This window comes from Actinia tenebrosa, unplaced genomic scaffold (assembly GCF_029948245.1).
Source record: "Actinia tenebrosa isolate PJP-AT-01 unplaced genomic scaffold, QUT_ActTen_1.0 PGA_scaffold6__47_contigs__length_16458017, whole genome shotgun sequence".
NCBI lineage: Eukaryota > Metazoa > Cnidaria > Anthozoa > Actiniaria > Actiniidae > Actinia > Actinia tenebrosa.
This window is the reverse complement of record NW_028292583.1, coordinates 10,833,432-10,847,394: the sequence shown is the minus strand read 5'-3', so window position 1 is coordinate 10,847,394 and position 13,963 is coordinate 10,833,432. Positions and strand designations below refer to the sequence as shown.

Below are 13,963 nucleotides of genomic sequence, written 5' to 3'. Positions count from 1 at the left end.
GCCTTTTAGGCAGCAGCTGAAGTTAGTTGATATATCATTTAAAAGTGATGTACTGATTATACCATTTTACAGAGTAAAGTATTTCTGGGTCGAGAGGGAAAAAATCCGCCCCTGTCTCAGTATATCTTGTAGCTCTCTTACTTAACGAGAATGCTTCAACTGCTGTAGTTTGTTGCTGTTTTGTTTTGTTTGTTTGTTTGTTTTGTTCGTTCGTTTTGTTTTGTTTTAAGATAATCAAGCAATGTTGTTAAAGCTCATTCTATTTCATTTATTTTCAGAATTCACTCAGTTAATCAGTTAAAGACCTTTTGCTGCCAGAATGAAATAAGTTTTCACAGAAATCGGTAAGCGTTTTTTCACTTATTTAGATTAATCTCACTTTATTTACAAGTCAACTTTTCAATATTTCAATAACCAAGCTTTACTATATAAAAAACAACATTTCTAACCATATTCAGCGTATTTGGATACGTCTTACTTTGATTTTTCCATTGATATTTTATCTCTATTTTGTCGAATTTCTATTCTGAGTTATTCAGTTATCCTTCTGTTCTGTCTGAAGGATTATATATTGGCTCTCTTCCCTTTTCTAGTTGCCCTCTTTTCGTGTCTTTTTCTCTCGGCTTCCAATGGACTCAAGTTTCCCGATCCTTCGTTCTTGTCTTTAGAAAGTGTAAGCATATTGTAACCCGATGTGGCTTCTTCTTCGCCTTGACTATCTGAGTCTTGCTCTACTCTTGTACGCTTTCCTTTTCTTTGTCCCCTTTTTTCTTTTCTTTTTCTCTCGACTTCCAATGGATTCAAGATTCCTGTTCTTTCGTTCTTGTCTTCAGAAAGCCTAAGCACATTGTAACCCAATGTGGTTTCTTCTTCGCCTTTCAGACTATCTGTGTCTTGCTCTACTCTTGTTCTCTTCCCTTTTCTTGTTGCCCTTTTCTCGTTTCCGCTTTCTCTCTCAGATTCCAATGGATTCCACATTTGTAATCCTTCATTCTTGGCATCAGAACTCGTAAGCACGTTATTACCAAATGCTTCCCCTTCTTCGCCTTTTAGACTATCTGTATCTTGTTCTACTTTCGTTCTCTTCCCTTTTCTCGTACCCTCTTCCTTGAGGGCAGTTCCAAGACAAGGTAACACCAGGCATGCGACTAAAAACACTTGAAGTAGATGTGAATGCATTTTATCCTGACAACAAAACAAAAAAAACAACGAGAAAAAAAAACCCGAAAAAACAATTACATAGATTTAGTTATCAACAACGCATACATACAAGTTTCTGTTCGATAGACCGTGTGCAATATACCCAAACAATTCGAACAGAAATTGGATAAAATCGTGGTCCTGTTAACGTTTTTTTTTCCCTTGCTTATTTTTAAAATGTAAAAACTGAGGAGACATCTTCTCTTCAAATCTATCATAATAATATCAATTTAATGGATTCTAGGTATCTTTGATAGATATATCAAAGTGCTAATTATATATGTAACTATGATGTATTTGGCACTTTTTCAATGAGGTATTGATATCGTACACTGATTACGAGAACAGTCAGTATCTTCAGCCGTTATGACAATCATTTACATAAATGGTGCACATGTAGACTTTAAAGTAATCTCAGTCTTTCATTCAATATACACTTTAATAAGAAACGAATATAATTAAGAACTCAAAAGGCACACCATCCACACATCTCATTCCAAACATACCTATATGATTGCCTATAAATTTTAAGGTACTGAACAATACAAATACAGTTTTCTAAGAAAATAATACACCTCACATTACTACAAAGCTACTGCTTTGAAACATGTTTACACGACTTAGTGGTGCTTGTATTTTCCTTCCTTCCTTTCCACGAGAAATTTTATCGTAAATAAAACTTAAAAAATAAAAAGAACGAAAATTATAGACCTCACCTGCAAAGTATCGGCTTGTCAAACAATCCAGATGGATGACTGTCAGCATAACTCCCTTTGTCTGTATAGTCTTATATAGGAGATTGCCTCTAGGTTTGAAGAACCATACCAGTGTGTACGGAAGTGAAGTGGACAAAAAGCAAGGAAATTGTGTAATGGTTTAAGAGAAAACCAAGGACAAATTTAATCATTTTTGATTGGCATCGCAGCGGTAAATTAGGAAACAATTAAAAATACATTTCCATTTAACGCCCACTTCATGATTCCCGAATCAGTTACAGTGTTTTGCCTATCTCCGAGTCTTCGGCTATTTGAAGTTGTAAGTTGTCACAAGCCTACGGTCTGGAGGATAATCCTGCAAGACGAAACAGTTATAAAGTATAAAAACAACAGTGAACCACTCAGTATGCTACACTGGTTAACTGAGACGGCGGATCAGTTTATACTGAACTATAGTCCATATTACATCTGCCAATCTTTGTGTCTTTATCTTTCCATGAACTTGGATTTTACAATTTATTCTATTAGCATTCCTTTTTGCGCTTATAAAAAATCCCAATATTTTGATATTTTTCCTTTTTTCATGTTTTGGATTTGATTGGACAGACTGCGCAAAGACAGGAAAGAGGAAAAGGCGCGCATTCGTGGCAAGCGTCCCGCTTTAAATTTGTACGGAAAATCTCAATTACGGACAATATCGTAGAAATGAATGACAAAAAAAGGTTTTTTGATTTAAACCTGCATTTACCTAAATGATTGAATACCTATTTCCTTAATTAAGTAAATTAGATTTCGTAGATTAAAAATCGTTCCTTCCTACAGGTCCAAACTACAAGTAAACATCTTATTGAGCTTTACTTTACGATGTGAGAACTAGGATATAATAGGTGTACGCCGACTGAAACAGGCAAACAAATTCATACTCCATGCTGACCAGCGTCCTGTACGCCTGCGCATGATTCCCGCGCACCACAATCAGTCACACCGCACCCGCCAGTAAAACCATCAGTGACTGTTTTTGAAGAATCATTTTCTTCTGAAGTTCTTACCAGAAGTAGAGAAAAGAATAATAAACTTTATTAGGAGCTTACAACATATAAATAATATAACCAGAGTTACTGTTATTAAGACGAAGGCGCTGCAATATCTTGATATCAAAACTGCATGTTAATCATCCATTTCATTTTCTGCGCTTTCTGATAGGCTATCGATTAACAGCAAGTTTGAAACGATCCTTAGTAGTGTACTGTTCCTAACTCCCTAAATGTTTGAAACCTCAACCAAGACTAGGTGTTATTTAGACTGTATGCATTGAATATCTACATTTACAAAGAACATAGTCTGCTGTAGAATTGCCATGTTTGAACTTCAGGGTTCGATCTATAAGTTAGCCGTGCCCTGGCTTTGATCCGCCCAAAGGTTGTTTCACATCTGTGAGTTATCCCGGCATGCCCTGATTTTGATCAGCCCATAGGGGTAATTGTTTCAGGATATCGATGAAGATTCGAAGGTTTTCTTTTTACAAGCTAACAGTCTGGCACGGTGTATGTTGTTATCAAAGATTCCTGCGCAATAAGAACTTGCTACTAAAAGTCATATAGTTCAGTATCCTTTGATATTTATCCTAGTTGTACTCTTCTTTCACTTTAGTCACGGCAAAAATTTGTATGATAAAGCTTTTCTAAGCTAGCCAGAAACGTAGTATGGGGTGGAGTGGGCGTGGATGTTGGCTAACACATCTTCATACTGGAAACCCAGAGCGTCTAAAGAGGAGAAGTCTTGGGTAAACTAGTTTTCATTATAGCATTTCCCGAATTCGTTTGAGAGACCACGAAGCGATGATTCCAAGTCGAGGTTCATATATTTACTGTAATTATCAAGTTCAACCGAGGTTTATTAATAGCGTACCATTATTATACCTGCCAGAAAGAAGCCGACTCAAGGGCTAGTCTATTGATCACGAATGTTTTATTTTTACTTAATACATCAAATTATCATTATTTCATTGTTTTGCATATATTTATATTCATGAATTGTCGGGTTCGTCATATGATATTTTACCCGCCAAAACGTTGTGTGTTTGGTAAGAAGAATGCATTACTTCCCGCACCTATAAACATGAATGACTGATGCAATGACAAAAAGACAATGATTTGGCTTGTCGTCTTGCATTTGTAATTTAGATAATTAATCTTTATTATATTTCGAAAGCTTTCAGCTGGCAATTCTATGTCTGTGAACACTTAAACAAAATAAAAACTAGAAAGAGTTCCTTAGATGAGTTGACTTAATTTGACTTCACATTTTAATTTATTTTGTGCTACATCTTCTCTCTCTTGTCCAGCCTGAAATATCATAAGCAAAAAATCATAATCAGTCAACTAAACACTACCAGATAGAAAATGGAATAGTCTGTAGAAATGTTTGAATGTCAGTTTTACAGCCCAGGCCCTTTAATCGGTAATCTCACCGAACCTATTACTCCGAAAATGGCCTTGACCTAAACAACTGTTATCCTGTATATACATGCTAATTCTAAAAAACGTTGTTGGTCGGAGATCGGAAATCTGAAACTGAATCTAAGACGCAATTTGTAAGCGCAGGTAATCGGTCATGGTGCTGGCGTTGTGGAACTGCTTATTAAAAAGGCAAAACAATTATCACTTCCTTTCATATCTAAATTCATTTCGCTTTCAGATTTCCGCTCCACAATTTTTTTTGAAACCTGAGATGTCTATAGAATTTTAATCTGGGCAATGAAGTGCAAGATGTTGTCATTTTGATTTTGTCCCTTATTCAAACCCCTCTTTAACCAGTCTTCATTTTTACTTACCTCACTTCTCGTGAATATCTTTTTGTAAAGTGCGTCGGGAACCTCTCTCTGTAAAATATGATGAAACACGCCCCAAAACGTCGCGTCTGATTGGCATTCGTATCATGTCTTTATATTCATCAGGTATGCCATAGTGTGTTGTATCGCTCTCGTGCAATTGTTCCCTCATATCTCCTTGTGACCTGCTGCTTTCGCCAGTATCTGCTCTTCTCTTATCACAGTCCCATGATAGGCACTTTGTTGGTATATCATTTTGTATCCCATGGACTACACGCTTCTTAAGACAGTCCCAGCCTCTGCACTTCTCATCCGATAGACCCAACAAATTAAGCTCCTTGTCGTTTTTTCTGCTGATTATTCTCTTGAAGCTGTCGATCGCTGCGGGTTCCTTCTTTGCAGCAGTGCGTTTTCCATAACAGTTCCAGGTTATGCATCCCGGGAGCATTTTGTTCTTTTTGCTTAACGAAGCAACATCAGAATTGCTGTTCTTTATCATGCGCTTGGTTAGACACTCCAAGCCTTTACACTTTCCATCCCTCGATAAATCAAACAAAGCAAGGTCTTCTTCTGGCTTCCTACTGATTATTCTTTTAGATGTATCAATCTCTCCTGATCTCTTCATTGCGACTGTGCGTTTTCCTTGACAGTACCAGGCCAAGCATTTTGTTGAGGCTTTTCTCTTTATATTTCTAGTCAGTAGTTCTTCCTCTTTTTTGCATTCCCTAGTCATGCATCTCTTAGACTGCATATTCTTTTCGACGTCGCTTAGCTCTTGTCTTTGTAGATTGTCTTCCTTCAGTTCATCATTGTTACTGGTCGTGGTACTATCTCGCTTGAAGGCGGCTTTTAGACTTCGCTTTCTACAACCCCAAGACATGCATCTCTTGTTGTCGGTAACTTGGCTCTTTTTCGACAAGACATTTTCACGTTTGCAATTCCATGCCACGCATTTCTTTTTTGGTTCGTCCGCACTACGATCGTCTTTGTCAGTATTGACAACCCATTCTTGATCGACGTCTTTGTGTGATTCAAGTGCATATCGTAACCGACATCTCAATGTCTTGCACTTCTCTCCTGTGCTTGATTGTCGCAACTTTACTGCTGGTGCTTGAATGGAACTTGTCACATCTTGTTCGTCATCACCTTCCCCATGAGATGAATCGTCCATCTTTCCCTCTTCTTCGGTCAAGTCAGTTTCAGTTTGCCTGACATCACTACAGGACCGTCCTGCACAAGCCTTTTTACGAACCAAGTTCAAAAAGTGCTCTTCACCTTCATCTTGGGCTATCACATTGATCGCAAGTAGCGCAACCATTGTCATCAACCACAGTTGGTTCATCTGTGAAAGTTACAAAAAAGGAAAAGGTTGCTTTTAAATTTAGTTTATTTTACTTTACTTTACTTTACTTTACTTTACTTTACTTTACTTTACTTTACTTTACTTTACTTTACTTTACTTTACTTTACTTTACTTTACTTTACTTTACTTTACTTTACTTTACTTTACTTTACTTTACTTTACTTTACTTTAATGAGTTCGTCACCAAAATAACAGTACGAAAGAACTAAATAACAATAATGGCCAACACCTTAGCACAAAAAGTCAAAATAAATAAGATGTGACGGTGGAAATGAACATAACTTACGTCCAAATTGCAACCTGACCCCCTCAACTTTACTTTTCCCAGAAGTATAAACTGAAGATTAAAATATTCAACAGACAATAATATCGAAAATATCGAATAATTTCTTTTCCGAACCACTGTGGTTATGTAACGATAAGAATACTAAGCCTCGTTTGTATGTAAATGAACAAATTTGTCTACTTTCACTATCGGATTAAGCGCTGGCCTTATGTGAGAAGTTAGTATTAGATTTTAGATCCAAGATAATGCCTCTCCGCAACGAAATTTTTTTTTCTTAGCCGGAAACCGCGCAAAAAAGACACTAAAGCGGACATGGTTCCCCATTATATGAAGCGTCCTGACATTGTTGTCGATCACTAGTGACTGAATATATGCTTATATGTTTCTCTTTCTTTGAAACGCAAACTATCACTAAAGACATAATTTCCCTTCATCTATACAGCGTTCATCGTTGACTTGTATCACTAGTTACTGAATAAAGGCCTTTAAATAAGATCATTTTTTCTCTTTTATCACACAGGTTTTGTTTTCATTTCTAGCTGTGCGTTCTTTCTACAGGTTATAGTTTTGTCTGATTAGCACGTGCGCCAGGCCACGGGTGCCTCATTATGATACCACACCCTGCTTATATTCACTGTCATAACTATTTACTTGAATCATTCTATACTGCGTAGAGTATTAATTCCCCTTTTTTGGCTGACTGGTTATTTTTTGATTTCCTTTCAGTTCTAGCTACAAAAAACTCCGTCACAGCGAATAATCTCAAAATCTAAATTTAGGCAAAGTGTACCGAACTGAATTATGAGAAACTGAGAAAAACCAGAAATTCATTCAGTAAATAGATCTCGACACTTTTTAACTACAAAGTTATTTAAAACACCTTCTACAGCACGTTTAGTCGAATAGATATGAAGCCTTTCAAATTTGTTTTCAAACTCTAAAAGCTACAAAAAAAAAATATTTCCCTTTGACTGACTTTTTATCTATTTTTTAGTAATTTTGTACTTTAAATGCTTGAAGTATATCGAAATACTTCTAAAGTAGCTGAATAAACATATTAGTAGGATAGTGTTATATAACTTCAGCCGGAAAGTCTAAATTAATCCATAATCATTGCCTTCCTGTACATGTCGATATTATGGCACTATTTATCCTGCAAGTTATTCGGCTTTCTCTCTTTCTCGACTTACCTCGTTAAATGTTTGCCACGAGTAAGAATTCTGCTCTGGATTTCTGATGACTCTTGCTCGACTCACAACGAAGACTACCACTGAACAAAGAGCTCTCTATACAGCAGTCCCTTTTAAACTCTTTGTTGAAGACCACCGCTGATTGTTATTGCTGTTTCAGAGACGAGTGATTCTAAATGCAGAAGCCTGCTTTGCTTTGTTTCCATTTATATGCCTAAACATCATCCTCCGCTATTTTGGGTTGGAGATAATGGCACCAATTCACACCTTAATATCACTAGTACTATATTCTATACTGATGTTTTGGAAAAAAAAGTATGACCGTATGCTTTGAGAAGCCTAATTAAGAAGTCCTTGATCTCATAAATACTCATATTTTCTGCAAAAGTGTTGGAATCTTTTGCTAGTTGAATCGTTCTCGGAATTATTCAATTAAAAGAATTAAAATGATAAAAGTAGCCGAAAAATTGAAAGTACAGGCTGATGTTATGGTAAATCTTTGTTCAAGAATTCTACTTTAACTGAACAAGGACACTTGTTATTAATTTTTCATGAAGGAACAATAGTTCGGCTTCTTCTGCACGCTTGTCTTTGTGCGACATAAAATTAAACTTAGGGACATTATTACAACTATTTATCAGAAAATTCTTGCCACACGTTTTATCTTCACTGATATTACGTTGGAGTAACTAAATACACAAATGTATCTTTATTTTCACTTTAAAAAGAAAAAAGAAAAGAGAGAGAGAGAGAGAGAAAAAAAAAAAAGGAAAGAAAAGAAAAAAATAGTAAGATTTATGGGCGTAAGCCAAGCGGTCCCGGCACTAAGAAAACTCAATTACACAATTGAATGAATTTTCTGCCCACCTGTACCCGGGGCCGGATAGACAAAGATGAATTGACGGATGTTTTCTCTAAAGGAGTCAAGGAAGTTTACTAACTGTGGGTCCCTTCCCAGTAGTGTGCTAGGTATTAATCTTTGTATCAGTTAAAGCTTGATGATTGTCTTGTCGTTAGTTCTAGATATATTTCCAGCTTACACGCGTTCATTGATGATTCCTCACTCGCTATTTCAGGAAGCTACCTGCAAATCGGATGTGTGCTAATTGGTTAACAAGGTTATTGCATAAGCTACTTTTTTGTGAAAAAATCTGAATCAATTTACGATCTCCCCAACTAATTGTATCTCATTTCGTGATTGGATGCTATGAAGTGTTTGTTAAGTTTTATCACATCCATTCATTGACAGATGGATGGAAATTCGGCCCTCATTAGAACAGAACCTATATCAATTAAAATCAAAATCACTTTAAACCTCCAGAAGAATTTTGTCTGTTTTTGTTCGATAGAAATGGTGCGGTTTAAGATGTAAATGTTTTTGATATTCTCTTTGAAACGCCCACGATGATTATGAGGATAATTAGGCAGATAATTGAGGAAAATATTAAAGCCTAGAAAAATTATGCTTTGTCATTGATTACGGTACGCTAATCTTTCTTTCTTTCGTTCCTGCTCGTTCTTAGTTCTCGAGAAGTAGTTTTGACTGCGCTTGATTTAAAAAAGTATGCGGTAAAAACTAGCGGTGTCATGGTCCCTTTGACGAAAGATTTTCTAGTTTTTCCCTATATAAAGTTTTATTAACGGAATTCAACGGGAATACAGTGGATAGACAGTGAAAATATCTTTGCTAAAACCCCAATGTTAATGTTCAAAACCTTAATGTTCAAAAACCCACTAAACATAAAACTACCTCAATAGTTTTCCTGGCATATTTTTTTTGGATAATCGTTATGACGTCTTTGTATTTAGATTGCATGGATTTTAAGATGAGGCACGACAGGTCTCAGGTGACGAACGATCGAGAATTTTTCACGATATTCGATTCATTTTTTATGCAGTGTAAAACTTTACTTTATCTTAATTACTCTGCGATCGCATAAAATTAAGAAGAATAATGTCATAGGGAACAGATAAAAAGCGAGTTATGAGTTCCCATTATTACGTTAAAAATTTTATCGATGCTCTAAAACAACATCTAGGCTGATCAGAGTTAGGGCACGGCTAATTCACAGAACGCGGCGAATTGGAATTTTGCGTGTTACTTTAGTTTGCAGAGGAAGGAGGAGCAGAGAAAATCGTCGAATTAAAGGCGAAAACTAACAAAATGAACTAGCACTAAAATTTTCTTCGATGATATATCGGTATATTTTTATATACAACTATTTCAAAAAAAGGTTGAAGTGGCGAACGGAGAATGGGTGACTGGCGATTGCATTACCGAAAGGAATTGTGGGCATACATCTAAACAGGAATAATCAAGGTGTCTAAATGGTTTCGTCAATATCTAAAGACTAACCTCTGTGTTATTGAAAACAATATGAGAAACACCACTCATTCCAGCTATTCTAGGATCTTGGAATGCTTACGTATCAAAGTTCGCTCCTTTTTAATTAGCTGTATATGTGTACATGTCACTCTGTTTCGTTTCTTTGTACAATCTAATTTAAGTAAAAAATGAAAGCGAGTAAAAATGATTATGAAGTACATCTCGATATAATAGAGCCTCATTTGGATCCAAAAACAAGCAATTTTAAGTGCAACCTGTCCGGTTAACAAGCACGTATGACTAAATAATCAATAAATAACATACTGGATTGACTAACGGGTTAGTGCTATGGAATTATAGCACATGTTTATTCTTAGATTATTGAATTAAATTGAAGAGGAATGAAGAGATGGTTGGTTAAAGATTCAAAGAAATTATTCATTGAGTCTGATATTGGTTGAAATGAAGGCATTAATTTTTGACAGGCAAATTTTGTTAAAAAATAAATACGCAAATGTAAACATCACCCGTAACTAGCCCTTCGTATTTAGAAGAAATAGATATCATCTCTAAGAGAAAAACTTATCAAAGACAAGGTTTGGCTAAGAAAATGAGAAGTGATAAAAGAAGACAAAAAGGAAGAAAAAGGGAGAGACAAAAAACAGGTATGCCAAACTTAGTCCTACTTGTTTGTCCTTTCTATCCATTCTTCCATTTTCGGTGTTTTGATTGGTTTTTGTCGACTACGCACTCTTGCGCAGTCCACATTTGCGAAAATCTTGTTAATTTATTTCAAACTTGATATTTATAGAAGAGCAGCGTGGGTGTTGGTATCATAGTGTTAACCATATTCATTAGTCGTGCCATTCTATCCAGAGCTTAACTGACGTCATTGCGTCGTCAAGTAGTATTTTAACACAACATAAGTGTTTATTCCCACGCATTTTCCTAGATGATCTTGCATGGTTATTTGATTTGGTATTTGCAGATTCTAACAGGTTGGGATTTTTGTGTCATCCCACTCAGTCTTATCTTTCTATCTCCTGTATGATAAGGAATATCCTAGAAAACTACTAAGTTTTTAAGATACTATGCGTGTTCTGATTGGGCACGTTGTCACTTTAATTAGTACCAGCATACAAGCGCGGGGTCGTTTTAAGATACTGAAAAAAACCAAATTATTTCGCAAAATACCCGAACTCATATTGTATGGTTTTGTCGGTTATTTTCCAATTCCACTATGGGGATTAACCTTTCAATATCTCCCTTATTTATTTTATAACAACTAGACAAACTAGAAATTTCACACAAAAAAGAAAAACTGTCTTAAATACCCATTTGTACGGAGATTAGGACGCGCAATGTTCAATTGTGCAAAAACTTTTACTTAACGAAACTAAAAAGTAACAAATTCTTACCTCGTTAACACTGATGATATTGAGAGAAGGCTATTCGCTGTTAATGTTTTTAGCAATATCAGTGAATTAAAATGATTTTATACTTTGTCGAAATCCGAAAACCCACGTACCGCACCACTAACGGCATTCGTAACTTTTGGAAAAGCATAAACGGTAAAATTATCAAGTTATCGTTCAACAGGCCTCCAGCAATCCAAGAATGGAGATTAGAGGACAGTATTCGCCAATCTCCGAGGGAAAAATCCGCTTTTTACGCAGAAACGAACCTGTTTAAAGTTTTTACCGCCTTGACAACTTCGATATGCATCTGATGTTTTGGTTTTCTCAACCAAACTAATTATTAACGTATGGATGGAGAAAACAACAGAAAACCTGATGTGCCTGGAGTTGCCTAGGCTGCAAAAGCTTGCCGCACAAAAACAAAACAACTCGTGCCTCTATCTTCTACTCTTCCTCTACCTTCCATTCATCAACACCATCATCATCACCACCCCCTTCACCATCATCATCAATGGAAAGACTCATTAGAATGAAGGATAAAGCAATGAAAAATAAAGATGCAATCATATGGGAAAGTGGGTCCTTTTCTATTGATTTGGAATCAGTAATCAAAAATATACCTTATTCAAGCAGACAATGGAGTCTTATAAAAGTCCCAACGTTCTATTAAGAGTGGCTGTCCGTAACGGTCGAGAATGGCGGGACAGCGAAGGAATTTTCAAATTTCTCATATTTTGTCAGAAGACACCCTTTGGTAAGCTCTTTTAAAAAATCCAGTTTAAAACTTCAAGCGCTTTTTTATTTTGGCGAATTTTACGAAAATCTAAAACTCGACTTCCGGTTTGCTCTGGACCGGTGTGAACAGCCCAAAATATTACCCATATTTAAGAAGGCCTCACTCGTTCAAAAATACTCCTATCAATCTGATACTTTTTCAACATTTTAACTAACTATCAGACTCCAAAAGGGATAAATAATATTTTTGGGAAAATATTTTGTTCTCGCTTTTTGGGATTTTTTTTCGATGGCATTTCAAGCAGCTACGACGCGAAGCAAATTTTAGCCTAAGTTGAATGCCCTAAATTATCACCTGGTATATATTTTATTTTCACTAATACTATATGATCTGAAAGCTTGTTTATTGTACTTCTTTTCCTGAAAGTATTAGCCTTGGAACGCAAATACTTCCTCGCGATTAATCGACTCTTCTATGTAGCATACGGCGGTCTAATTTCGGATTCAGAATCAAAGCGCCTGCTTTATAAATACTCAAAAACTTTCTTGGATCACCCAGAATGAACATTTTAATCGTAAACAACATTAGTTTGATGACTGTAAACTATACTCCAGCTATATATTATTGACTTATTCTTTTGTACTGGAATGTTTTAGAGAGTAAGGACTTGAGCGTACGAATTCTAAGTTAGAAAAAAAACCTTTAGACCCCATCAAACGCAGGGTTTTTTTATTTTTCTCTTTTCTTTGTTTTTGTTGAATATACTTGCTCAAAATCCTCCCAAATTTCAATTAGTTCCACGTTATTCGTAGAAAAAACAAACTCATTTTCGTACTTTCTCAAAATTAATGGAATAAGTTAGAGGACATTATGATTGAATAAACAAACTGAATTAGTTGAGAAGCGTGGCACGTGAACGTCGATCACTTGTACCTTTCTTGAATTATATGAACTAAACAAACAACCTTTATGTTTTGTATTTTTTGTCTTTATCTCTTGTCAAAATTAATAATAACTAGTGACTAAAGTGCGTGCAGTTGCTTTCGTACTATTTCATTTAAGCCCCTTTCCCGATAACGTCATACATTTGATTCGCATCAACACTGCCTACTCTGTTTTTTATAAATCGTCCTTGTTTTAAGAGAAGTCAGTGGCTAACAAACCTGTTTCCTTTCTTATTCATTCGTCTAGAATGAACTGTTTGACAGGAACAATTGTATGGTTTCTATCAATTACGGCCGCAATCGTAAACTACATTCAAGGTATTTGGTGCTTTGCTCTTTTAGGGGAACAGGAACATGTAACTCTAGAGCCTCACAGAAAATCTGCAGCATTGTTACCTAGAGAGTTTTTAAGTCTGTCATTTTTCACCATTGGAACATATATCGTATTGGTCGTAAGTGACAGGGTGCTGTAGTTGGCAGGGCCGTAACCAGGGGGGGCACAGGGTGCACGTGCACCCCCACATAAAAGCTTAAGGTCCGCCGATTTTTTTATTCGATGTGCACCCTCCCTGTAAAAGTTCTGGTTACGGCCCTGGTTGGAAAGTCGAGATAGCTGCTTCTACAGTATTGTACTGGGAAAATTATCATCTTCCTCTATTGCGTTTGGGGAGATAGCAAGGTCTTCAGGGACGGTCTGGCCGAGTACTTGAAAAGACGCAAGCCGTCGGGACCTCGAGCACGTCTCATGACCTTTTCTACAAATTCTGGGTTTAACTTTCTTCCTAAGGTTTACTCAATGTTGAGCTTGTTGACCAAGTAGGTTCTCTGTTTTTTGATAAAGCGGTCAGACTTTTTATTTTCTTTGAGAGCCCAGCCTCTTCAGCAGATAAATCCGAGGTCCTCATATTACTAGACGAGAATTTTAGGGTCGGTAGAAACCCCAACCCCCTCTTC

General features: G+C 36.3%; 2 protein-coding genes and 1 long non-coding RNA gene across 5 annotated transcripts in view; 1 reads left to right on the top strand and 2 right to left on the bottom strand.

Annotated features, from left to right (window-relative positions):
• LOC116291866 (uncharacterized) overlaps positions 1 to 13,963 on the top strand; it is a 67,570-nt gene that overhangs the window by 47,053 nt on the left and 6,554 nt on the right. For both annotated transcript variants that reach the window (XR_004196617.2, XR_016121504.1), the window contains one exon: positions 279 to 344. This is a non-coding gene — a long non-coding RNA (uncharacterized LOC116291866). The remainder of the gene's footprint in view (positions 1 to 278; positions 345 to 13,963) is intronic.
• On the bottom strand, positions 245 to 1,956 carry LOC116291865 (uncharacterized). The gene is made up of 2 exons (XM_031699087.2): positions 1,917 to 1,956; positions 245 to 1,185 (listed from the first exon to the last, which is right to left on the bottom strand). Exon 2 carries the CDS (start codon positions 1,177 to 1,179, stop codon positions 565 to 567), a length of 615 nt encoding a protein of 204 aa, XP_031554947.2. The 5' UTR covers positions 1,180 to 1,185; positions 1,917 to 1,956; the 3' UTR covers positions 245 to 564.
• Positions 3,759 to 10,025, bottom strand: LOC148906055 (uncharacterized). Of its 2 annotated transcripts, none has more exons than XM_089039289.1 (3): positions 9,942 to 10,025; positions 4,750 to 6,088; positions 3,759 to 4,261 (listed from the first exon to the last, which is right to left on the bottom strand). In XM_089039289.1, the coding sequence occupies exons 1-2, from the start codon at positions 9,978 to 9,980 to the stop codon at positions 4,751 to 4,753; spliced, it is 1,377 nt and encodes a 458-aa protein (XP_088895415.1). In that variant the 5' UTR covers positions 9,981 to 10,025; the 3' UTR covers positions 3,759 to 4,261; position 4,750. The 2 variants fall into 2 exon arrangements, with proteins under 2 accessions (XP_088895415.1, XP_088895416.1); XM_089039290.1 differs by lacking the exon at positions 9,942 to 10,025 and adding an exon at positions 7,586 to 7,701.